Below are 25,593 nucleotides of genomic sequence, written 5' to 3'. Positions count from 1 at the left end.
ACGGATGGCGTGCGATGGCTAGTGACAGTGGTGTGTTGTTTGTCCGTTAAAATTGCTTACCAAACGTCTGGCGCTCATCGGCGTCTGGGACCCGCTGGGTGATTCACGCCGCACGGTCGGTCGGTCTGGAAAATTGCCCCAACGTGTTGGGGGTAAATGCAGACGAAAGTCACACTTTGCTATCAACGAAATACACACACACACTGACGGCCTATGTGAAATGGTACACGTCGGGATCTATTATCAGACGGGAAATTGAGAGCTAATGAGCAGGCAGTATGTGTAGAAACGGGGTTTCCGATGTGCTCCGCCTGTGTGTCATTCTATGCAGACGAGTTCTTCTCTCCTGCCATGGATGTAATTTGGGTCAGCTTTCTCACCATGTTCGTTTTTGCTGTTGTTGTTGCATGTCTACCACAGTGATGCAAACAGCACAGCCGACAGCAGCGGATTGTGTGGCAGATTATGTGAGGAGGAGGTCTCGTTAAATCGATTTTTGTTTGTTTTTTCCCTCCTCTCGGTGTCTGGTTGTTCTCAAGGCCTCGTTAAAAGGTAATTTGCGAATGCTCTTTGTTTGATGGAAGAAACCGTTTTACAAATTTAATGGTTGCATTTTTTTACCAACACACGAGTCTTTCATCATTTCGTGATGGGGGTGTACTGAGAAGGTATTAGAAAGAGAATTGGAGAATCAATAATTGTTTGATTGATATTTTGACAGACAGTTTTTGCAACTCGTTTAGCATTTACAATCCACAAAATGAGTTTATAATCGTCACAAAGATTTGAATCCTCGAGAATGATCAAAATCCTGGAAAACAGTCCAAATTGCCAAGTCCAAGTTGAAGTCCCCATACTTGTGGTGGCAAGTAAATCTTCCTCGCTTTAGTAATTGGAAATAGCTCTGACGATTAAGAATTCTTTACCTACTAATAAACATTTTAGATTTCTAATTTTCGGGGGCGGCCCAATGGTGTAGTCGACTGCGGTGCCGGTCTTCCAACGGCAGGACCTGGAGTTCAAATCCCATCCGGACCGTCCCCCCGTAGTGAGGACTGACTACCCAACTACGTGGTAACGGAGAGTCTAGTAAGTCATTCGATGGCCGGTATGAGCTTAGACGTGGTTAAGCCAAGAAGATGGTTTCGAATAGACGACTATACGACAATACGGCGTAGGGCCGTCATACTAAAATAAATAAATAAATGGAATAGGTATAAGATTATAATCTGTACAAGTAAACTCATGTACTATTCTTAAAATTTCTGGGATGTTGATCTCTAAGGGTGTCTAGTAACTCTATAATCTTCCCTAGTCTAGTCTCTATGAGCTACTAGTCTGGAGGATTAGTAACCCTTTCAAAACTACTGATGAACTATTTCTGGCTGAACTCAGACAGATGAACTATTTCTGAGGGCGGCTAGTAACTCTATAATCTACCCTAGTCTCTAGAGACTATCTTTATAGTCTCTATGATCTACTAGTCGTTGTATCGTTGTAAGGAATTTTAATTTCTGAGGCCGAGTATTAACATCTATGATCCACTCGCTGATTAAGACTCAAATCTCAGTCGATAAAAGTACTTCTTTAATTTACTTCTTGGAATTATCATGATGGTTCAGTTCATTTTGAATCAACTTCCGACTAAGAGTTATTAATCACTTTGCTCACTTGTTTTCACAGCAATGAAGAATGGATATCCTCACCTAGTCCCGGTAGTGTGCAAGGATCGGCACCACCACTGAGCCCGTCACCCGGCTCGCAAAGTCACACCTATACCAACACCATGTCGAACGGATACTCATCGCCATTGTCCAGCGGCAGCTACGATCCATACAGTCCAAATGGGAAAATGGGTAAGTACTTCGCCTGCAAATACCAAACAACCAAATATCCCTTTTGAAATCGACCGAAAAACAGCTGTAAACAGAACCTCAATCGCGTGTCGCCTCCGTTATTTGCATCATATAATATCCGTACGTAACCAGGGATCATAAAGCACTCCCGATGCGTTGTTCATGTAGGGCAACAAAGTAATTCACAGTGCGTCTAAAGCCACACGGATACAGCGTGCAGTTTGGCCCTTTTTCCACCAGACGGTTGCCGGCGCGCGCGCGTGTCCTGTTGCTTCGCCCAGGGACAATGTTCGCATCCCCGCGAATTAATGAGTTCACACAACTGCAACAATGTTCATCCATCGTCATCAGGACGGTCGCGCTATTTTCAGTGACGCGTACAATTTTTGTGCATCTTTTTAATTCACCGATACGCCCCCACCAGCGCAGGCAAAATGCTGCGTGCTAATGAAGCGTGCTATAAATTGCAAATGTGTAAATAATTTGCAATTAAATGCGGAAAACTGTGGTGTGCTGCTATTGGGAGGGGCGGAGAGTGTTAAATCTGTCCTTGCTTTTCCTTCATAGAACGAAGCAACATTTTATGGGCCGCTGGTGGGGCCCAGTTTCTAGCACAGAGATGCAGAGATTGGTTTAATTTTAGATTTATGTTTCCTCAATCAAAGCGAAGTATAATGAGGCCCTATTTTGTGTATACACGCAAATATATTTTGCCTTGATTGGAATAAAACGGGAAAAACCGTTCGCTAAATTTTCTTTCGCAAATTCTGTGATTGAGCGCTGGCGTAGAGAAAGAAAGATACATAGTATTAATCGTACTAACTACAACGAAGTCACGATTCTCCTCAATCAGCTGCATGCTCCGGAGCTTAACCGAAAGAGTAGTTAGTCTATGGCCTTCCGGCGATGCATAAACAATAGCCTTGAACTTTTCTACCGACCAGCCGATTGTGGAGGCTCAATAATTGAAGGTTAACCATTCAATTACGCGGCAAGAGATCTTCGCACTTCTGTGTCTTTTCTGTCGCAGGTTATGTAGTTCTGCGAGCTTGTCTGTATGTGCTCGTCAAGCGTGACTTCCTTTTTTTTTTTCTTTACGCCAGAAAGGAGAAAGTGATAAATTATGCCGCCTGTATGGAAAAGTAAAATTTAACCACACAAAAGCGCATACCCGTGCACAAAGCTGCACATTACTGATCGATGGCGGGGTATGAATTAAAAGCAAAATTCACATTTGAAGAAAAAAGTGGGAAAATTCATTTTTCTTTCACTTTTCGCGTGTCGCAATGGTGGGTAAAGAGGGAAGAGGGATTCAATTGCTGGTGGTGGTGGTGTTGCTGGTACTTGATGTAGTAATTTACTCTCCCCCAAAGCTCCGATATCTGGTGCTTAGACAATCAAAATGGCGGCTGACGAATGCAGCACAACTGAACGCATCCCCCGAAAGGAGAGAAAAAGTTTTCTACTCCAATTAAAACACGAGCACTACATTTCTATGGAGCGATACGCTGAGGAAAAGGAAAATGCTCTGTGTGTGTGTGTGTGTGGAGAAAAATCCGGTTTTGGGTTGTAAGACATGTTTTACCCCTTTTTCTTTCTTCCTCTTTCCCACGTTTCCCTTTCGTCGGTTGCTTCTAATGCGTCTTTGCGGTGCGCGCTCGATGAGCTGCGTCTTGTTAGATGTCGGTTGCTCCAGTTCCTCCAAGTTGAGGAGTGAATATAAGGGTGGAAATGGGGGGCTAATTAACACACACACACACACACACATTCAAGTACACAGGAAAGGTAGTGGAGCATTAGATTCGTCAAGCTATGTGTGCAGCAACCAACAAACCGTTTCCGAAGTGGCAAGAAGTCTTCATTATCAATTGAGTGGCTCGAGACAAAAAAAGAAGCAAGGTTGGGGAAGGGAACAAGGTCTGCATGTGGGCTTGTTTCACTTTTTTTCCTTTTCCCGTTGCGAACGCCATGTGCAAAACTGCAGACGCTAACAGATGCAAGTTACAGCAGCAGCGGCATGGAGGTGAACTTGGCGATCGTGCGCGCGCTGCACTTCACCTAGAAAACTACTTTTATGCTGAAAATTTTCTTTTCTCGCCATTTTCCATTTCTAATCCAGTCGGGCTGGTTGAAATGTTTTTTTTTTTTGCTTCTCTCTGCTCTTTTTATTGTATAAAATGATGATGGATGATGCCATGCAAGACAGCAAGCTGGAACAAATAAATGTGCGCTACTGCCGGGGGAAAGGATTGTTAATTGTTGTGGAACGCAAAGAAAAAAAAAAACCGCAACAATCAGAGGTTCGCTTACACGGATGAGAGGGTAGAGGCATTTTCCAGATGGGTGGAAAATTAGTTTTTTCTTGTATGGTTTTCTTTTGATACAAACAGGTTGTGATATAACTTTACGAATTTTTGTTTTAAGGAATTAAATAATGCCTGGAAGATGACTACAAGACTTCGACTTTTGATTTTCTCGACGATTTAACGATACATTTGTTTGTAACGATTGGCATTTGTGCTTTATAGTTTGTGTTTTTCTTTTGCTGCTCAAAGTATTATCCATTCTCAACCTAAACGATTGTAAACTTAGAAAATCTACGCTTAGGATAGTGCTTAAACCTAGTGGAAAAACACGCACAATACTCTATCAGCCCTCTTTCTGTGGAATTTCGAAACCCAAAAATAAAAAAAAACATTAATTTGATAATTTCCCTAGTGCATGTCCTAATTAACCGTGTTTTTGTTGTTAAGGACCTGAGTGTATTGCTTGACTCTGACCTCACCTTTTCACATCATATCGACATATCGAATTAAGTACTGCTCTGTGATCTAGTCGCCCTCATCCAAGATCTATAAGACTATAAGTCCTTTACTAGGTTTGCTCTCAGGAAAATCTTACTAGTGCAAGCCTCTGTACTACCTTGTTATGAGATCAGATACCGGATACTTGGATTAGTTTCCCTCCATCGTGCCGTTGCCCAATCCATCTTTATCGCATCTCTCCTGTTAGATTGTACTGATGCTCCATCTCAATCCCTTTTGTCCTCTTCCGTAACCTTCGTATTCGGCCCCCTCTTCTAGTTCGAGACGCACAGCAGTGGACCGAAAGGCCCCTTCACGGCGTGTGGTGCAAGCCTTTAACTTCACGTCCCACAGTTTTTACTTTCATCTTTCTCTTATATCCTTTTGTTTGTTTGTTTGCTAGGTTAGGTTAGGTTAGGTCAAGTTAGGTTAGTTAGAATACAATGCAAAAACATCGTTTTTTAGACATATTTTTTCTGTTTTTGGAACCACTCCTAGAGGGACAGGGGAATGTAGTCTCAGTGACGCAAAGCCTCTTTAAATAGGGTTCAAATTAGTGAGGGGTGAATCCTCATTTCTCCCGCAGTCGGATTAATCCTTCTCTGAGGCATTTCGGAGCTCCGGAGTTTATTCCGGAGTTACTCCGGAGTTTATCTCGGAGTAATGGGAAGGTAAATTCAGAGTAATGATTCCCGAGTTTACTCCGCAGTAATTCGGAGTAATTACTTCGGAGTTGTCAAGCAAACACCAGTATTTGTTCTGTTGCACAAGCTTGTTTATTTGTTGGTAACAAACTTTATCTGAGAGAATGCGCAATTACTCCGAAATCGACAGCGTAAATCGCTGTCTCGGTTTTGAATTCGATTCGAAACGGATTTCGGTTTTGAATCCGAAATAAAATCAGTAGTTAACTCTAGAATAATCCGGAGTCAGCTGCAATTGATTCCGCAATGCACTCTGGAGTTGAATCCGGAGATAATATCGGAGATTACTCCGGAGCAAGTTTGGGATTACTCCGGAGTAATCCGAGTTACTCGGAATAACTTAGGAGTTACTCCGGATTTTTTCCGGAGTATGTTTTTACTTTTGTTTTTACTATGTTTTTACTCCAGTTTTTACACGTCGGAGTTTGAGTGGATTCCGCAGTTCCCATCACTAGTTCAAATATACAAATGGAGGACAAGGGAATAAGTCCACCTTTATGCATGTTTCTACTAAATGCTGCATTCAATTCTTAGACTAGTTATACTTACACCAAAATTTGATAAAAGCATCATAAACAACAACACATTCTATAGCAGTTTAGTTTCCCTCGTCTGCTGCCTTTGAAAATTTTGCAATCTATCAGATGAGTTCTACGTTCAATTAGTGTATTTTGATATTTATCTAACTTTTGTCTCTATTTTTTTATTATAACCCTAAACCAACAACCTGTACAAGAAACAATCCAAATCAACCTTATATTAATAGTCCAAATTCAATCTGTCACATTGATTATGTCACATTGCTGCACAGACGATATTTTTATTTTATATATTTACTACATAAAGCAGCCTCTCTTCCCGCTATCTGTCTTTTCATCTATCCATACCATCTTCCTTATTACCGCATGTAAAAGGCGATGGTAGTTACAGCATTAAATGGGGAAAAAAAATCCCCATTGCAAAGCGGTCGTCCTTCCCGAGCGTTCCAAGGACATTCGAGTTCATTTCACTCTGCGTGCGCGCCACGGTTTTGTGGCAGAGCATGGCTTTTTAAACTTTTATCTATCTTCCTTACGATTTGCTTTCTCTCGCTTCTGCCAGAGGCAACTAGCGAGTAACCATTCTTGCTAAGAAAAAGGAACAAACGTTTTCACTCGACTGCTTTTGATGGTACAACGGGAGGGAAAGGTTTGGAAGCTCAAATTTCTCCCCAACACGCTATCGGTGTTGGGCTAGATGCTTCTTCGGTATCCTTTTGCTCTTCTGCACTGCGATCGATCCGAGCGAAAAAGGTTCAACCCGTTGTACCGTGTCCTAGGTCGCACCGGTAGAAGAAACCGTTTGCGCAAAACCCTTGGTTTGGTTGTTTCCCCAGGGAGGGGGGAGAAGGTGAACACACGACGCTTCGCAGTGGCGCTCGAAACGGAGCCAGAAGCAAAAGCACCGAGCACGCGCATCACTTTTACCACGCCGGATTGCGAATTATTTACAAAAACCCTCCCTATGCTCCGTGGCACTCGGGTATTGGAAGGGAGCAGGAAAAACAAGGGACCAAACAACGAAACCGAACCGATACACCACACGCCCCTGTACGGTTTACGATGACTCCCGCAGTCCCTTAGTATTATGTGATTTCGTTGGGCAACCTTCGTGCACGTTCCATTCCAACACCATTTTCCAGATGCAGGTGACTGGGGGAGGATTGAGCTTGGGTGGTGGTGCTAGTGGTCCCTTTACGTGCCCGAGTGCACTGGCTCGCTTCTTGCGGTTGTGCGGTGCTGTAACCTTCAAAAGGTCACTCAACTGCCGTGTTCTGTTGCGCTTGTTCCCGTTCTTTCTCTTCGTGTGCGTTGTTTCATGGGGACATTATTGCGGCCCATTTTATCTGGCTAGCCCTAGCGACGTTGGGGTTGGTCGGGTCCCGGTACCGGTTGAGAGCTGTGGACACAAATAAACTTCATGAAAAAGGGCCTTCCTATTTGTAAGCGGCAACGGGAGACCGGTTTAATGGTAATCGGTGTTACATTTTGTGTTTTATTTCACAGTTGTTGGAAATTAAACATAAATTTTATTTGAAGAACACATAAAAAATGGTGCAAAAATCCATACAATATTAAGGGCCCCTTTTTTTTGTACAGACGCGCTAAAAGACTCGACGAATCAAACAAAGGTGTAAAAGCCAGGAAAAGCTGACACTGGCCTGCGTCAAGCGAAGCTAAATTGTACTATCCACACACACTCCACAACTGTCTGTATTTCTCCTTTTTTCTTGCCTTCTTTTCGACTTGTTCCATGCCGTGCAAGGGCTGTCCCTTTTGCGCCTCTTTGTGTGTGTGTGGGAGGAATTTGACATCGCCTCGACACGAAGACACCGACGCCCGACGAGTGAGCACAAAACGGTGGTGGTTATGCGCTCTGTTGAATTATTCGTTTATTTTACCGGATCGATACCGTGGACGACGTGTGCTTTTATGGCGGCTACCATCAGGTCCAGACGAGACCACTCGCTTTCCGAACCTACCCCAACGAGCGGTTACGCTTCGTCCGTATGTGTGTATGTGTACATGGAGGAAAAATTTAGGCGACACTTGTACGGATTTGTTGCCATCCTCCAAATTGCCAGACGCTGGCACTCACATGCTTTTCCACGGTGCCCGGAGTTGCATGTCCGACCGTCACGTTTCAGAGCTTGCGATAATTGCAATATAATTACCCCAGGGATACAAAGCCACCGTGTGAAGAAGGGGATGGAATGGCAAACACCAGGGGGAAGGATGGGTTTTTTCTGTGAAAGACACAAAAAAAACGGCAGAAATGAAAATGATCCATGACCTAGCTGCTGTGCAATGTGTGGGACTAGCATAAAACATAAGTGTGGGTGGGGTGGGAACAAAATCACGAACAAAGGGTAGGTGGGTGGTTTGGATTGGATGTGATCTGGTCTCGCTTTCACGGACCAGGTGTAGGGATGTTATCCGGTGAAGAAGTGGAGCAAGTTCGGGTGTGAAAATGGAAGGTGATGCACCGATGCATCCATAGCAAACACACATTCTCTTACACACACAGGGATGTATCAGTTTCGTTTCAGATGCGTAATCATGGCACCGTGATGGAAATGGATAGTAGGTTCGAATGGAAGTGCAAAATAATGACAATGATACTTGTTAGAGAGGCATACACACATTCACATGTTTTAGTGACATGTTGATCAGTTGGGGAAACGGGCTTGTTTGATGCGAGAATGGTTTGATAAAACTGATAAATTACTTTTCAATGATTTTGAGAGGAAGAATCGTCATTTTATGTTAATAAATGGAACCTTCCGAGGGCGGCTTGGTGGTAGAGGTGGCGCCGATCTTCACAGGGCACGACCGGGATTCAAATCCCATTGGGACCGTCTCCCCGTAGTGAGAGACACTTTGACAACGAGGTATCAGCAGCCTCGAAGGTCGTGAAGCCAAGAAGAAGTACTCGAGCTATCAACTAGCCTTTGTAAACATGCTCAGTTATTAGATGCTTTAGATGTCCAAGTGTTCTTAATTATTGGGAGAATAGTTCTCTTACTTACTTACTAATCAGGCGCTACAACCGCTTTGTGGTCTTGGCCTGCCGTAGCGGAATCCGGAACCGCTCACGATGATCGCCACGCCATCCTCCATAAGGGGCTAACAATCCTTCTGAGCATCTTCCTTTCGAAGGCGGCTATGAGGGCTATGAGTTCCAACTTCGACAGGTTTCGCGACAGGTTATTTGAGGTGAGATGTTTCCTCAGGCTGTAGAATGACTGGTTGACCGCCAGCATCCTAGTGCAGAACTCCCTCTCTATGCTCGGTGCTGACTTTTGACCCGAGATAGGTGAAGTTTAGGACGACTTCACCTATCCGGCCACTTATCCGTACATCAACCCCACGTAGTTCCAGATTTCTTAGTAGGGCCGCTGATGGTGCCACCATCAATTCGGTCTTTGCTTCGTTAATCTGCAACCCGAGGTTTTCTGTCGCCTGTTCGATCCTTTGGTAGGCCTCTGCTACCTGTGAGAGCCGCAGACCGATGATGTCTATATCATCAGAGTATGCCAGGATGTGGGTTGGCTTATAGAAGATGGTTCCCGAAGCCACCACCTCCGAGTCACGGATGGCCCTCTCTAGCGCCAAGTTGAATAGGAGACAGGCGAGCCCATCTCCCTGAGGCAGGCCTTTGGTGGTAGCAAAGGACCCTGAGAGTTTTCCATCCACCTTCACCTTCATTGTTCATGAAATAGTTCTCTAGTGCATATAAATTACCTAAAGTTGAGTTTTAGAATTAGCAATTGTCATTTGGATCTGTAAATATTTACCTTTAAAAGAGATGTTTTTAAACACAACCTCTCACTGCTGCCTTCAAACCTATTTAATCCCTTTTTTCTTAAGAACCCGTGTGATTTTATTTTTTTAAAGAAGAAGATAGCACTATAAAGCTTGCAAATTGCTTCAAAATAAATGTTTGGCTTGACTGTTGCACAATAAAATAATGTGTTGTAATATTTGAAACAATACCTTCAATTACATAAAAAAAGGACATTCTTTACGCTAAACCTTTCAACTACTCTTTATAAACTCTCTTAGTCACTAGTTGCTTCAGTAGCAGTGTCAATTTACGTATCGATTTGAATGAATGATTATTAGTTTCCTTTGAACTGGAAGAACAAAAGCACATACACATTCCGTCCGTCCATTAGTACATCGCTGCAAAAAAAAACTCTATGTACAGAAGAGTGTAGAGAAAGATGTCTCTTGACTCTCCTCATAACAAACATCCCCCAGACACGCAAACAAAAGCCAGTCCTCACCGACATATTAGTCACCGAAACCGAAACCGAGGTTCCTTCAACTGCCGGCCACAGTAGGCGAGAGTGTTCCCGTTTGCTTGGCGTGTGCAAAAAGAGATGGGAAAGAGGTCCAGTAGGAGAAGAAGAAGATAGACCACGTTGTGCATCGATATCTCTGCATCTAGGTGCATGTGTGCAGTGATGCAGTTTTAATGACCTTTCTTATCCGACGGCGGTTTGGTTGTCGTGGGGAGTGGTTCGGTTTGTGACGCACGTCGTCGACCAAATTCGACAACACCGGCGTTATCAGAAGTGCGGGCGGGGGTGTAGTGTCTGCTCTTTGTCGTCGGGTAGGTCGTGGTCGATGGGTTGTGGACTTCTTTTTAGTGTTTTCGAGAATCTATGATTCATAGCAGTGGGGGTGAGAGAAGGTTGTTTTTTATTTTCATTAGCGTGCCGCTTTGAGTGTGATGACCTTCCTTCGGTTTCCATATTGCTTATCTGCTTTTACAAAGACACATTGAGGGGGTGCGTTTACTTTTTTTTTAGTAGTAGTTTATTTTCATGAGTTGTGAAATATTGTATAGAAATTAAAATCTTTCGAGTGATAAATATCTGTCTTGATTGTTTGACATTTGATGGCAGCGCCATCTATGAAGAAATGAGATAATTAAATGAACAATTTAATAAGTATATTTTTTAAAGGCACTAAAACTATGCCAAATGTCCTGTGAAGGAATAAAACTGAACACTAAATTTTCACCCATAACCATCGCTCCATAAATGTTTTATGCATTCAAAAACAATGTTAGCACATTTTTTTATCGGTCATCAGAACGATGAGTGTTCTAATTGCTTTTTAAGTGCACACACTTCCAACTGGCACACAGAAAGGTGCATGGTCTTTCGTCTGCCTGCTTGCCTCTCCCGTGTATGTTGTTTGCATTATTTTTTATGATAGTCGGAAGATTGACTGTGTGCCGCTGGTTGGGGTGGTTGAAGGAAGGGAGCAGGAATTGAGACAAAATAATTTGACTTGTCGTAGGTTCAGGTTGGTGGGTCGTATGTACCGTGTGCAGTGCTGCATTCGTGCAATTGCGCTCATTTTAACGGAACCTATCCCAACAGATGGGGAGGGATGTACGCTGGTTAATAAACGTTTATTTGTGTTTGGTTGGATGTTGTCTCGCGGTCACGGGTTTGTAGTAGCACAAAGAGCGGGTTTGAGGGCGTGTGTGATGATGAAGACCAAAAGTGTAAAACAAAAATTTGCATGCAAAAAAGCAAACACCTGATGCATACACGGGTGACGATAATGCACGGGACAGGCGTCAAACACAACGCGACGGAAGAAGCTGCAGCGTCATTGAGCGTTGAAAGTGGTTGAAATTGAACGGGTCGTTGTGGGCGTATTGATGTTTGTAAATAAGCGGTTTGATAGCAGTTTACGAGCATATTATTATAGCAAATCTGTTTGATCTTCTAGAGCGTCAATTTATCTCGGATTTTATTTGGATCGTTGGAACGAAAGCTGTTGAAATTTGAATAAAATAAAGAGTTCTGGTGGCATGTTGGTCTTTAACAGGAACTGTAGGCTTTCGAGGTTGCGAAGTTCTATTGTAACGTTATAAATCTCCCCTAACTGATTGCAAGATTTCATTATATGATTGCAAAATTCAAAAACGCACTTGCAATCACTTCTTGGACGTTAATTATGTTTATATAATTATTGAAACTATGGGACTAGAAGGAATGATTCATAGCTGTAACGTGTATAACAGAAGCAATACGTCCTGGCCTTTCTGCTGGGATAAAAAAGTGTATAATAGATGAATCTACCGTATGGACTGCAAATAATTATTTCTAATTATATAAACAAGAGTATTAAGTGTATCAAAAGTGAGCTTTAATTTACAAAAGCGTCGAAAAAACTTCCATTAGCTCGGTCGAGGTTGGGGCGGCCCGGTGGTTTATGCGACAGCGGCGCCGGTCTTCAAACGGCAGGGCCGTGGTTCAAATCTCATCCGGACCGTCTCCCCGTGAGGACTGACTATCCAACAACGTGGCATCGGCAAGTCTAGTAAACCATTCCATGGCCGGGCATGACCATAGATGTCGTCAAGCCAAGAAGAAAAGAAGTTTGCTCGAGACATATTCATCCTTGCGGCAAATTTTCATATTTATCTAATCATTCCACACCTGCATGGAGAATATTATTTAGAAAACAATTTCCATAATGACCTACGGACCCTTTAGATCGTGCACTGAACAGACGTTTGTTTATTTTTCTAATCAACAATCCACAAAAAAATGCACCTTCCTTCTAAAACGATTTTCTGTCTACCATCTGCCCACAAGAACCCAAACCAAAAATAGGGTAGCACAGCCTATAATCATCCTTCCCGATATTGCTGCAGCATATTGTGTCTGCAATGAGTGTCGCGTGGCGTTTTTCCACCGGTTGATTAGAAATGCTTGATTTACAAGGCGCGCGCTATTGGCACGCCGGAACGCTTGTGCAGTAATAACATGGTGCGCGAGTTGTCCAGCTGCCCAAAAAAAAAAAAAAAAAAAAAAAAAAAACACCGAAGAAGCTACCACCGCGGACGGTCTCCGGGCGTCGAACGTCTAGACGGTATCCATTCTATTGCGCCTATATGCCTGACCTGAGGCGTGGATATATTAATTTTGCACCAGTCAGCAGGTGATATCTCGCAAATGTGCGTTAGAAAAACGGGCTTAGGCACCGAAAGCAAAGGGTAAAACTATGGTAATACTATTTGCTTTCATTAACCTACTGTCCTGCTGTGGCTCCTCTTTCCCTTTCGTTCGATTGTTTGTTGCAATTTAATGCACTTATTCTTTGGTTTGCTTTTCTAAGCAACGCTCCACCGTGCTGTTCGTTTAGCAAAAGACCACATTCGGGCGAAAAACTAAAACACTGCTTAACCAGCTTTTAATTGCTAATAACCTTGAATGTGTTCTCCCTTTTCTTGGGGACGTGCAGCTAAGGGTGCCGCTTGTGGCTTCTAAATAATGCAGCATGTTTAGTTTTCTCTGTGTGTGTCTTTGTTTTCCTGCAACTACAGCACAGGAAATACCCGGTTCAGGATGTGCAGACCATTGCAGGACCACAAACAAAAAAAAATGGAACGAAAAGTGCAAGGTGCATTTTTGCGCCGGTTGCATTTGAGTCGCGTGCCCACTGCTCGAGGGCAGACAGTTTGTGTTGCACCTTTCAAATGGTGGTACGATTTGATGTTGCAGTCGGTAAGCGATTGCATCGGAACGGAAACGTTGGTGTTCTTTCTGCCTTTGGGGATTTGGAGAAGAATTAGCTTGATTCGCATTGGGACTTGAAATTGGAAAAAAGGGAAAAGGGAAGTTAAGAAAAACGCATTTAAAACTTAAACAAAAACAATACAAACAATATTGTAAATGGCTTGAGATTTTTCGTTTAATGATACTAACAATTTTGCTTTGTAATTTTACGTATAGAGGGCCACCTTAACTGAGCTTGTAGCACATTATTTTCACTGGGTTAGACCATAAGGCTAAGAAGTTCAACTATCAACAGTCCAACTTAGTTGTCGCTGTAAAACCTAGAGCACAATTTAATTGTTCTGAAAAGTAACAATAAACATATTACAAAGGCCGACCACAAATACTACTTCTAGGGGGATTCAATACTCCACGCATCCACACCATATGCATCCGGTGTGTTGCTTTTAATAGAAGGATGGTATAACATTTTCATTGCGTTAGATCCATGTGGCGAATTGAAGGAAGAAAATTTGGAGCACGAGCGGAGATACATCCAAGGTGCAGATCTTAATCGTTACCAATAGGAATGCTTGTGAAGCGGATCAAAACACTGGCTCTGGATATAAGAAACCTTTTCCGAAGAATTCGTTTGCCGGCTGGTGAAGAAGCATGAAAATCGATACAGCTACGGTCAAAGGCAAATGGTTCGATTGAAAGGCAAAAAGCGAAGTGATCTTGTAAGTGAGGAAACAATTCTTGGAAAAGATTGCGATCATATTTTTCAAGCATCATCCATCTATGTTTTAAAAAAATATGTTTGTTATCATTTAGTTTTGCGGAATTTAATTATTTAATTTTCAAAACAAATATTTATTTGCTCGTATATCACTTTAATGAATATTGCTCTCCCAGCTAAACCACATTTGGACTCGAATAAATGGCAAAAGATTTGCCAGATTAGCGCACCAGTCAAATTAAAAATTGCTTCCCGCGGCCACTATCACCCGACAGCGTTCTACCATTTTGCTTCCTTTTCTCGCTCTCGCCCTCCCTCTCGCTTTATCCATTTATCACCTCCCATCACACAGAAGGGAACTCAAAGGAAGCGAACTGTATTAAATTACACGCCCAGCAATTTAATTGCTCCCGCTTAATGCAATCAAAAACCGACCGACCGAACCGAAGGCAGACAGTGGTGAGAGATCGCCATTCCGTTCTGCCGAACTGATTCGCAAGCAGGGCGAAGAGACGAACACAGGGGTTGGGGGACCGAATTTATGACATCACTTTCGGTCAACAAATCAAGCAACGCTCTGCGAGCTTTACCCTTTCGCAAAAGCTGACAGCAGCAAGCAGCAGGAGTCACGTATTCTCTACGCACGGAAAGAAAACCAACATCCTGCTCCACACATTCGCTTCCAGTTCACCGGTTCTGTGCACTTTCTTGGTGCATTAATTGCGTTTGGAAGTTCTTGGAAGTGTGCATAGAGATAGGAAGGGGGAAAAATGCGTCCCGGGGATTGCATTACGCATTCGTAAGTCGTTATGCGTTGTATTGTGGGTTTTTTGTGACCCACGACACACAACACACACACACACACACACACATACGGCAACAAGCTCTGGAACGCATGGGAATTACTTCACGCATAGTAAATGTGATGTTTCGCAGAAATAAATGTGTATAAGGTTGTGGCTTTATAAAAGCGATTGAGGGAGCGAAGCATAAAGGGACGGAGAAAACATTTCTAATATGCAGTTGAGTTGATGTTCCTTGTCGTTATTGCAGTTTTGTAAAGAATGTTAATCTTTTCCAATGTTCGGACAGTTGTGTTTTGAAGTTCCAAGAAATTGCATCCCAATTGGCTAAAGGTTGAAAAGAAAGATCTTCAAAAATCGCCCCAAAAAAAAACATTATTCAAAAACTTAAAGAACTCGAACTAAATTTCAATCTACAGTATCACCTAATGACATCCGTAACTTGATCGCAGTCCCGATCCCAACCTTAATTATACTGCTTTTTTTAAGAGAGGTTTTTGTTTCTATTCTGAATCGCCAGCACAAGCACCTTTGCTGCTTTGCTAAATAAGCGCACAACAAACGAAAAAGACATCAAGCGAATGCGTGGCTTTGAGAAAATCATCTCCAAATCGCCTTGCTTTCCTACCATTTAATGATCGTCAATTTATTCCCGCTTTTGGGGAAGCTTTCAAGCGGTACTTGGGTTCCCTCGGACGTTTCTGAAGCTGCTGCCTCAGATGCATCTGCGACTGTTGTTTGAGTGTTGCAGCAAGAAGATTATCTTAGGCAATATCAACGCTTTTGGGGGATCGTTCCCTCATCTTGGCCTTCGATTTAAGATTGGAGAACGCTTCGTACCCATCTTCCCGAAGAAGCGGTCTCATTAATGCACGCGGCTTAACCCACAAACGGGGTGGGTCGAACAGTGATAATGTGCAAAATGATTATGCTGCAAATTTTGTCGAACGAAGAAACGAGAAGGAAAGAGCATCCGAAGCAAACGGTTTGACAAATTATCCCGAGAGTTCATAATTAATCGCCTGAATGCGTTTTTTTCCCCGTCTTTTCGTCAGGATTTCTTTCCTGGCGATGAGACTTCGGTGGCGGGCGTTCGTCGTCTAACCGCTTGCGGCCCTGCTGAAGTGACTGCAGCGTTCTTCTGAAGGTGCTGCAGTCGTTTCCGCTGCAGTGTACCGCTGTCGTTCGGGTTGTTTTATGAGAACATTTGCAAGCAAAGCTTCGAAAACCTCAACGAGAGACGGTTGGGATTTTGGTGGTGGTTTTATTTTTCGCTCGCTTTAAACCATTGCTCAAGTATCAATCGGTTTCGGTTGAATGGAAAGCACGAAGTCAACTGTGACTAAACTGGCGGCTTGGCTACCGAAATTGGATGCACGTTTTATGTCAAAATTTGTTCAACAAGTTGATAAACAAGCTACAAATTTCTTTATTTTCTTTTAAGGAAAATGGAGAGGAAAGTATAATTTTCATATCATGCCTTATTTATGGGAGATAAATGTTGCTCCGAAACGAAAGAAACTGATGAAAATCTGCTTTAAAGTCATTAAATTAATGACTATCAACCATTGTGATGGCAAGATAACGATGGTGCGGAAAATGTTTTGGTCAAACATAATGTTGTTTGTTTTGGACCGTCATAATCAATTGTAAATAATGTTGTTTGTTTTACTTTTTGCTTGGGGTTTTGCTCTGTTATACAGTGATGTGTGTGCGTGTGTGAGTGTACATATTGCTGCTATCTGATGCACTTTTATTTTCACATTCTTTATCCTACAAAAAAATGCTCGAACGCGGTGAGAAGGTAGAGGCAACGCAAAATTAACGCAAACCAATTGTGCTTCGTGTGGTGCGGACCACTACAAAAGTTGATATCCTCTTTTTTCGAGGAGACGTTAAACAGAAAGAGAGAAAGAAATATACCTAACCGTACGCTAACCGGGATGAAATTGAGCAAAACTGCTAATTTAATTTAATTTGCGCTTGGTGGTGGTGCGTTCGTCTGTTAGGGTCCCTTTGAGCCGTTCCTTCCCAAAGTGATTAAGAATGAGTAAAATGAAGTCTGTTTGGTGGTCAAAAATATTAACTTTATTTGAAAAAACGAAAAAAAAATGGAACAAAAATTTGAGGAAAAAAGGTTCGTCTCTAGATTTCTAATGAAGTCTTTCGTTTAAATATATTTATTTTTGTTCTAGAGCTAGTGATCTCAAGCTGTTTTTCCTTACTAATTTATCGTAAATACTCGTCTGATTCTGTCAATTTTCACTTGCAGTTTTGTTTGTTTAACTGTGCCGGCTCGTTATCTCGAAAATTGCGTTCATTTTCGTTATGCGCCGTCGTCCGTCGACGGATGCAGCTAAGCAACACTTTCCGTTATTATCGATCGTTAGCGAAAGCGTTACTCCGTTGGATTGTGTGTGTTTGTGTGTTGTGTGAAGTTTTGCTTTCGATGCGTAGAGAAGGACAGGGGGGTTCCTTCGTACCGGCCTAATAGGCCTGTGAAGTCGGAAAGAGGTAACCAGAAGAAGGTGGATAATCATCAACCGAGAGTGTACTCTTCTACTCTCCCGGTTTTTTGTTTGTGTGCAACGACGCGCTAAAGTAAAATGTCATCTCGATAATCGACAGCTGTCAAAGATTGGTTCAAACTGTGTGTAATGTTTAGTGCTGGCCGAACCAAACGCCTGCACGGTGTCTCAAATAATGCACCTCGGGCGTGTAGCCGAACCGGCGCGCTCGGCAGGCCACCGGCAAATGCACTGAGTGCATGAAATGCAACACCACCATGCGAACCGTGCAAAGAACCGGCCACCTCGGTCGATTTCCACCGTTCTTTGGTGGTGGTTCGCGCGGGTGGTGCAGCAAGTGCACCACCGACCCAGCTGCAACCGCTTCGTGTCGTCGGGAGCTGTGATGCATTTGTAATAGTGCATGCGGAGTTGCCAGGCTGCAACACCGACCGGCTGTCGCGACACCATAACCGGATCGCTCAAGGTCTTCTAACGGGTGTTTTCTTCCGCAAATTGCCCTTTTCCCGGCCGGTCTCGGTGTGTTTAGGTAGGAGCGAGTGTGCGTGTGCCCCTTTTCTATTCTGGCATGGGATTTTGCAACGAAAATCATGCACACGCACCAGGCTGTTGGGAGACGTTACACAAACCCGCTTTTCGAAGTTGAGGTTGTAAAGCCGGTCAATTAAAGCCCGAAGCACCCTGAGCAAGTCGGTGCGTGAGGAAACGTTTGTTCCTTTCTAATGCATCTCCTTTCGTGTTGGAGAATTTCCGTGCATAACAAGATGCTACGAAATGGTGGCATTTGTTTTTGCCTACGGTGGTGCACTTACCGGGCGGGTTGCTTAGTTGAGCTGGTTGGTAGAGCTTGTGAAATAGATGAACAATTTGAATGTTAATGTCTTTGCTATCGATAATAGAGCCGGGACTGGTATGAAAATTCTTTCAAGTCAGTAGATAATAAATTTAAATTCTTGAGGCATTTTATGAGACTTGTATAAAATAAAATCAACCGATAAAAACCCTTAAACAGCAGAAAACCCAACCCCATTTTACCGTTAAGCAAATGCTCATTGAAAATTCGAACAACTTCTGGGGAAGAAAACTGAATCCACGATGAAGAAAAACCAACAAAACAAGCAGTACGAACTCGATCGTCCAGAAGACGAGCCTTCACCTCCGGATGGTTCAGTTTTCTAACGCGAAACGGAAGTTCGATGGCACGATAGAAGCGAACCTCCCTCCCTTCCGTCGTATGCAGTTCCGGGTGGGCACGGTGGGATGGAGAGACGACGAGATGGATTTACTTACCCCGTTCACCGAATGTAACCCGATGCAACCGGTGGTGTTCTTGCAAACGTAAACACAAATTTCACATTCTTATGCAATCTGTTGCACTTTGTTGGCTGGTTAGTTCGGGGAGTGCAAAAATAAAATTACCGAGCATGATGCACTTCGATGCAATTTCGGTACATTCAGCGGCAAAACTTACCCCGCCTGGAGAGTTTCGCGAACGATGTGAACAGTTGGTTCTAGGTTGAGAATGAAGCTTGTGTGCTGCAAGCGAAAGTAAACGTGCAAACGTGCCAACAAAACAAAGGAAAACTGCAATCCAATTGCACTGCCAATGCACAAACAATGCATCTGTGTATGCATCCAACTGTTGTGTTTCTCCAGTTTGCAGTTCTCGTTAGGTTTTTTTTTTTTGAATCCAAAAAACAAGCTTTCTGCTCGGTTGTGGAATCGAACGAGATGAGGGTTTTGTTAAACTGAACTGGAAGAACTGCATTGCTGCTGCTGCATCTCTGAACGGTCCATAAAATAATAGGGAAGTTTGAGATGTAGAACGGGAAAACAACTGCACACAAGGACAGGAAAATCCCACGGCCATTTCTTTTCTTACCCGAACGCCGTACCGTGCGCCGTGTGCATTACTGCACACACGCACACATACGTGTGGCTTGAATGTAAAAGGGGTGCACTGGAAACAGCATCCAACAACAGATGTCAGTACTATTTGAGGAATCTAAGAAAACGTTCCACACTTCGTCCACTTTAAGTTTCTCACGGACGATTATCTCTTGGACGGGCCAGTTGCTTGACGGACGGACAAATCTTAGTTTTTTTTTCTTCCTCTTCAAAGCAACAGTAGTTCTAGGAAGCGAAACTGGTTTAAATCAAGGTATTTGCGATTAGAAATCTTAACCAATCAAGAACGTTACTCGATTGCGACATATCACGCTTTAATAAGACCGGCATTAAAATGAAAAATTTATGGTGAAATAAAGCGCTCAAATGATATAAAGATTGTGATCATGTTGGCCACGGGTATCTTGATCTTCTGCTCGATTAACATACGACTGTGCGACATGTAGGTTTTTTTTCACGTCGAACTAAACTCAATGATTGTATTGTGAAATCTTAGGGGAGATCAACTTGGTTCAGTATCATTTCATTTAATTATTAACGTTTTCAATCAGTCGGATAAACCGATCTTAAATTAAGATTGTAAGTCTAGAACTACCAAAAAAGTTCTTAGTGAACCAAAAGAATTAAAAATAAAAAGTTGAAATACAAAACAAGAGAAGAAACAAATAATGTGAATTATAAAACAAATTGTCCTGGAAGAGCCGGATCTGCTGCCTCTCCAGGCGTTTGTAGTGTTCCACGTTCTGCCGGATCTCGCGCTGGAGCATGCAGGTACGCGATGCGTTCTTCTCGGATAGTGCTCGCCTGAACTCATCATCACACCATTCCTTCCTCTGGTTACGTGTCACGCGACCAATTCTTCGCTCGGATGTGTTGTTGAGGGCTTGCACAACCATACACCAGTGGTCATTGAGGGACATCGCCTCGGTGGTGGTGTCCTCCGGCAGCGCTTGCCTCAGCCAATCTATGTTGAGCCCTGGGGTAGGCTGAAAGCGCAGCTTGTTGGCGACGGAAACTTTGACGTTTGCTTCTGTATAGGTTCTTACGGCAATAATATCCGATAAGTACCTTCCATCGATGAGAACGTGGTCAATCTGGGAATTTGTCTACTGTGGTAATCTCCAGGTGTAACTGAAGCGAGCTGCGTGCTGGATGAAGATGCGGCGAATGGTCATGTGCTTTTAGGAGGCGAAGAACCTTACCTCCTCCCTTCCGACCTGAGCGTTAAAATCTCCGATGACAGTCTTGACGCCGTGTTGTGGGTAGCGGTCTTACTCCCTCTCCAACTGCGTATAAAAACGGTCTTTATCGTCATCGGTGCTTCCAAGGTGCGAACTGTGCACATTGATAATGCTCGGATTGAAGAACCTTCCGCGGATCCTCAACCTGCGCATCCGTTCATGGATCGGCCACCACCCGATCACTCGCTTTCGCATCTCACCTATGACAAGGAACTTCGAAGCCACGGGCCCAATTCGTCCGAAAGAATGCGGGTACTTCCGGCTGATGTGAAGGATCTGCAGTTCCATGTCCCGAGTTTCCAATCGTAGTCCTTATTCCGTGGCTGTTGATCCGATTCAAAATTTCTTGAACTCCTTTCGTTTCAATGGTATTGTGGGTGGATGGCAAGACCTCTCCCCCAACCCCCTATCTCGTCGGAGGCCCTACGCATTCTAGCTAATTAAAGTCCCGTAGGATGCCAGGATAGAAGGACAACCATTCGCCCCTAACAAGGAGAACAGACCACCCCCCCCCCCCCCCCCCCTTCTCGTGCTGTACGTTGGGACGGATTGAGTCGGAGTAGGGTATAGAGATCCTATATTAACCTTCAAGAGCTAGCTAGCTAGCTGAGCTGTTTGGCAGTGCTTCTATCCTGACGGTTGTCAAATCCGGAAGGATGCGTTGGCTGGGGCACGTGATGAGGATGCCGGAATCATGCCCCACCAAGAAGGTGCTCGTCAGCGACCCGTTCGGCATGAGGCGTAGAGGAGCACGGGGAGCTTTTTGGCTGGATTAAGTGGAGTCAAACAAAGATAAAAAGTTTGTTCAATGAACAAACTTTTAATAAACAAGATTTTGGCACTAAAGACTAACGTATAAAATAAGGTAAAACAAAATTTAATGCTGCAATAATACAAACATGTAAAAGAAAAACAAACAGTAATGCAACAACAAACAAACGCCGAAGCAAACATTTTAAAACATAAAACGAATAATATGCTATAAACACCCATTTGCTGTTCTTAATAGCTACCAAAACGCCACACAAGTAAACAAACCTCCGCACAAAATTATCTTGTTATTCACCGCACACTCTCCGGATGTGTGACAGCGGCGACTGTTCCCGAACGGGTCAGATCCGTATCGTTCTGCCCCCGCGTCGCGTGATTGTTTTTGACTTCATATTTTGTATGCCTTCGTTTTAACATCATCTCCTCGTCCCATCCTTTCCCGGGCGCTGTTTTACATAAATGCTAATAGGCCAGCGTTTATTGGTCGCAAAACGACTGGCAACAATCGCCGTGGCAACACATCAGCGCGTACTTACGCACACCATTCAATTACATCATCATCGTCTCGGGTCGCATCGGGGCGGGTGTAATGAAGATGTAGCAACGGAACTCTTTTGTGAGGTTAGTATTTATTTTCCTTTTTTTTCGGAGAGGTTTTAAGTCGTTTCCGTGTGTGTGTATGTTGAATGTTGGACGTGCCAATGTGCAAATGCAGCTGTGTGTGCATAGAGCAATGCGTCTTGCATTTGAAATCATGCATTAACCTTCTGCACCGTGGGAGAGAGTCGGGCGTTTTGTATGTTTACCTACGCTAGGCGATATATATTTATGCAATACATCATTCGGAGGATTTTTAGTTGTTATGCTGATGGGTTGCTGGCGCTATGCAGAGAAAGAGACAGGAATGTCACCGTTTCCTCGTGAAAACAGTGATGGAGTGGAAAATGAAATGGAGCTATAAATTTAAATGCTTCTTTATGCTGATAAAAGCGACTTCCGCAATGATTAATCGTATGTTCAACACCCTGGTAAAGTGGAAAAAAAACCCCACTGAAACATTGTAAAGATATCCACCAGAAGCGATTGAAACGTAATAAGCTGTTTGCAAATCCTTTGCGTAGTTGCGAACACACAACCCACTCTCACTGACGGTAGGGAAAATCTCATTTGCAAGCACTCTACAGGTTCCTTCCTGCGATGCTGGTCGACACCCACCGTGACAAGCTAACGGGGGAGTTGAACGAGTCCGCACTGGCGGAAGTTAAATGTACCACAGCTGTGTTACCTTCGCCGTTTCCAGGAATGCAAGGTCAGCGTCACACGCTGTTCCAAGGGCGGACATTTAGGACATTAAAATGTAATCAGAGTGGATATGGTACCCAGAAGTAATTATATCAAAGGTTGATAAGTTTTTTGGTTTAAAATCTAAGATTCGCGAATATTTATTGCATTCTCCGAGGATATCAATATACACGCTTAATGCCACGAGAGCTGAGAAAACATTGATAAATTGATCAAGTATTATAGTTCTTGTATTATTTGCCGTCTTATTGTCAATGCTACTCAGGAGCCTTCAAGATTAAATTTAAGTTAAATCATCACATCAAAATGTCACACAGCAGCCCCACCTGGATGTCATCAGTTGCATATTAACATCAGTTTTCCATACAAAGACCAAATTGGCGTTGCGTTTGTCCTACTGTGCATTAGTGAGTGTCTGCCTCGAAGTGCACCGGATGCAAATAACGAACCCTTCGGTGATGGCCCGTGGCGCAAGAATTTGCAACACCGGCTTACCCTCCTACCAATCGTGCCGAGAGAAACGGTCGATAGCCTTCAGTGTAGGGTAGAGGTGTGGGCGTTAGTTACACGCCACCTGATTAATGCTGAACCATCGCCACGTGGGCATCTGGCCGGGACGCAAAGGGACAACGTCGACACTTTCTACAGCTTCGCGCATTGAAATGGTGGGCTGCGAGTCAGGTTTTGATTGGTTCTTGTTTTGTCTAGCTTGTCGATGTTTTTTTTCCTGCATTTCTGATTCAGTCGATATTGGTTCTTGATGAATTCGGCCCACTTGAGAAAAATGATACCGTTGACAATTTATGACAGTTGGCGGATTCCGGTCTGAGCTGTGATTGTTGCTTCGTAGTTAATGATCTCTCTACCAACTCATCGTGAAAAGAAGCGCCCCGTCAAGTGACCTTCATTGGAGGTATAGGACCGTCATTAAACCAAAACGTATTTCTCTACCCTGTTTAACGGCGTAACTTCATTTGCGGCCAGATTTATGAAGATTGTCTCCCTTCACTTTTCACCACCTCGGGATGCTAATTGTGAACCCCAGTTTTTGTAGTTGTTTTTGTACAATCGATTTCGCTTTCGATCCAACCAAATACCAAAATGCCAGTCAGCTGTTGTTGTGCATGCCGCAGTCGTTTCCGATCGCTGATCGTTGTGGTCGGCTTGTGTATCATAAAGGGAGGCCCCACTTCCCTCGCTTGGCGAGTAGGGAGAGATTTATGGGCTTCAATAAAGTAGCGGCGCCGGTCGCGCTACGGATGTCAAGTTCACCATCGCTGTCGTCGCCGGCATCGTCAAAATAAGCACCCCGTTCCAAGGGCTTTCCGATCCTTGATGGCAAAGATCAAAGTCAACAGACAGGGTTTGGCGTTGAACAGCGCGAAACGATCGTGAGCCGTCAATCGGTCTTTGATGTGCACGCGGTAAGTTTATTGCAGTGTTTTACGAGCTCTCCGCTAGTTGGTGTGTGCGTGTGTGTGTGGGTGAAGTGGGTGGAATTAGTACTGCCACCGAAATTGCACAGCGATGGGTGTACACGACAGGCAAAAGGGTCATGAAAAGTCGGGCGAAACAATGTATGCAACTTTGTGCGAGGAAGAAAATCATCGTGTAGAGAGTGTGCTTTGCGGTGTTGGTATATCACGAAACGACCTATTTCGGAAGGTTTGAAGTTCAATTTCGTGGGATGAATTTGTGGAATTTTTGGGGCTTTTATTTGAGATAGGGGGAGGCATATTATCTTTGTTGGAAGCTACCAAGATAATTGTGGAAGTTTGCGAATAAATATTTATTTGAGTGTAGATGCTGTTCACATTCAGGTTTGCTTATGAGTAGTTACAAATTTGACAACTACAGGGTGTTCAATATATTCGAATACACTCTAAAAACGAGCTCCAACAATGTAAAGATAAGATATAATTTTTTGAGAATTTTTTTCTTGAAGCCATGTTTTTTACTATCTTTTTGGCATATTAGGAGGGAGCACCCTTCCTTTGTATTTTATAACGAGCTTGAGACGTTTCTCAAACGAATCGCACGCGGCACGCACCTGTTCCATCGGCATTTCGTCCCAGATCTTGGAAGTACCGTTCTTGAATTGGTCGACTGTGTTCATTTTATACTCAATTTGCTTGGCCAGCATGTACGAACATACATAGTAATCAAGGGGATTGAGATCCGGAGAATTGGGTGGCCATGACATTTTATTTAGAAACCCCATCAAATTCTCCTAACACCACGCTTGGACGATATTTGCCGTGTGGGCTGGAGCGCCGTCTTGTTGGAAAATGTAAGGTTCCTTCCCGTAGAGATCCTGAAGTGCCGGAACCACAACCTTCTCCAGAACCTCGGTTTTGTAGTATGCGGCCCCCTCGAACCATCACCGACGCGGCATTCTGGATCCTTAGGATGTTTATTTGAAACGGGGGGATTCTGGCCAACGTATGCGCCCATAGTCGATCATTTTGAACATTCTGCGGTTGTTCTAAAACGAAGAGTTTCTCATAGGAAAACATATGCATCTGTCCAGCCTCTTCTTCTTTGCAGCTTCCGTTACTCCATGTACTTTACGTTTCTTGTTCGGCTTGTACCCTAGGACCTTCGTCATAATAGTATGAGTAGTACCGATTGACACATTCAGGTCAGCAGCAGTCTTTCGGAACGAGCGGGTCATTTTTCGACGGATCCGCTCCCTCACCACGTTGATGACTGCTGGCGTCCTCGCCGAACGCGTCCGCCCGGATCTTGTACGGTCCTTGATCGAGCCCATCTCTCGGTAACACCGGATTGTAGTATAAATAAAATTCCGCTTCAATCCGTGAGATTTCAACCGCCGAAATATGTCGGCCAGGCTGCTCATCTCCCACAA

The 25,593-nt window shown here is 43.7% G+C and overlaps 4 protein-coding genes across 5 annotated transcripts in view; 2 read left to right on the top strand and 2 right to left on the bottom strand.

Moving 5' to 3' along the window:
• LOC126568579 (histone H3.3A-like) overlaps nt 1–25,593 on the bottom strand; it is a 537,920-nt gene that overhangs the window by 124,943 nt on the left and 387,384 nt on the right. The gene's annotated exons all lie outside the window — the stretch shown is intronic.
• LOC126568029 (glycosyltransferase 25 family member) overlaps nt 1–25,593 on the top strand; it is a 376,451-nt gene that overhangs the window by 105,684 nt on the left and 245,174 nt on the right. The gene's annotated exons all lie outside the window — the stretch shown is intronic.
• LOC126568601 (uncharacterized) overlaps nt 1–25,593 on the bottom strand; it is a 447,537-nt gene that overhangs the window by 187,777 nt on the left and 234,167 nt on the right. The window lies entirely within an intron of this gene.
• The window catches only part of LOC126567894 (ecdysone receptor), a 125,305-nt gene that overhangs the window by 2,059 nt on the left and 97,653 nt on the right, over nt 1–25,593 (top strand). Inside the window, exon 2 of the mRNA XM_050224239.1 lies at nt 1,684–1,856. Coding sequence (XP_050080196.1) covers nt 1,684–1,856 — 173 coding nt within the window. The remainder of the gene's footprint in view (nt 1–1,683; nt 1,857–25,593) is intronic.

Source organism: Anopheles maculipalpis, chromosome 2RL, assembly GCF_943734695.1.
Source record: "Anopheles maculipalpis chromosome 2RL, idAnoMacuDA_375_x, whole genome shotgun sequence".
NCBI lineage: Eukaryota > Metazoa > Arthropoda > Insecta > Diptera > Culicidae > Anopheles > Anopheles maculipalpis.
This window is presented reverse-complemented; position numbering and strand designations above follow the sequence as displayed.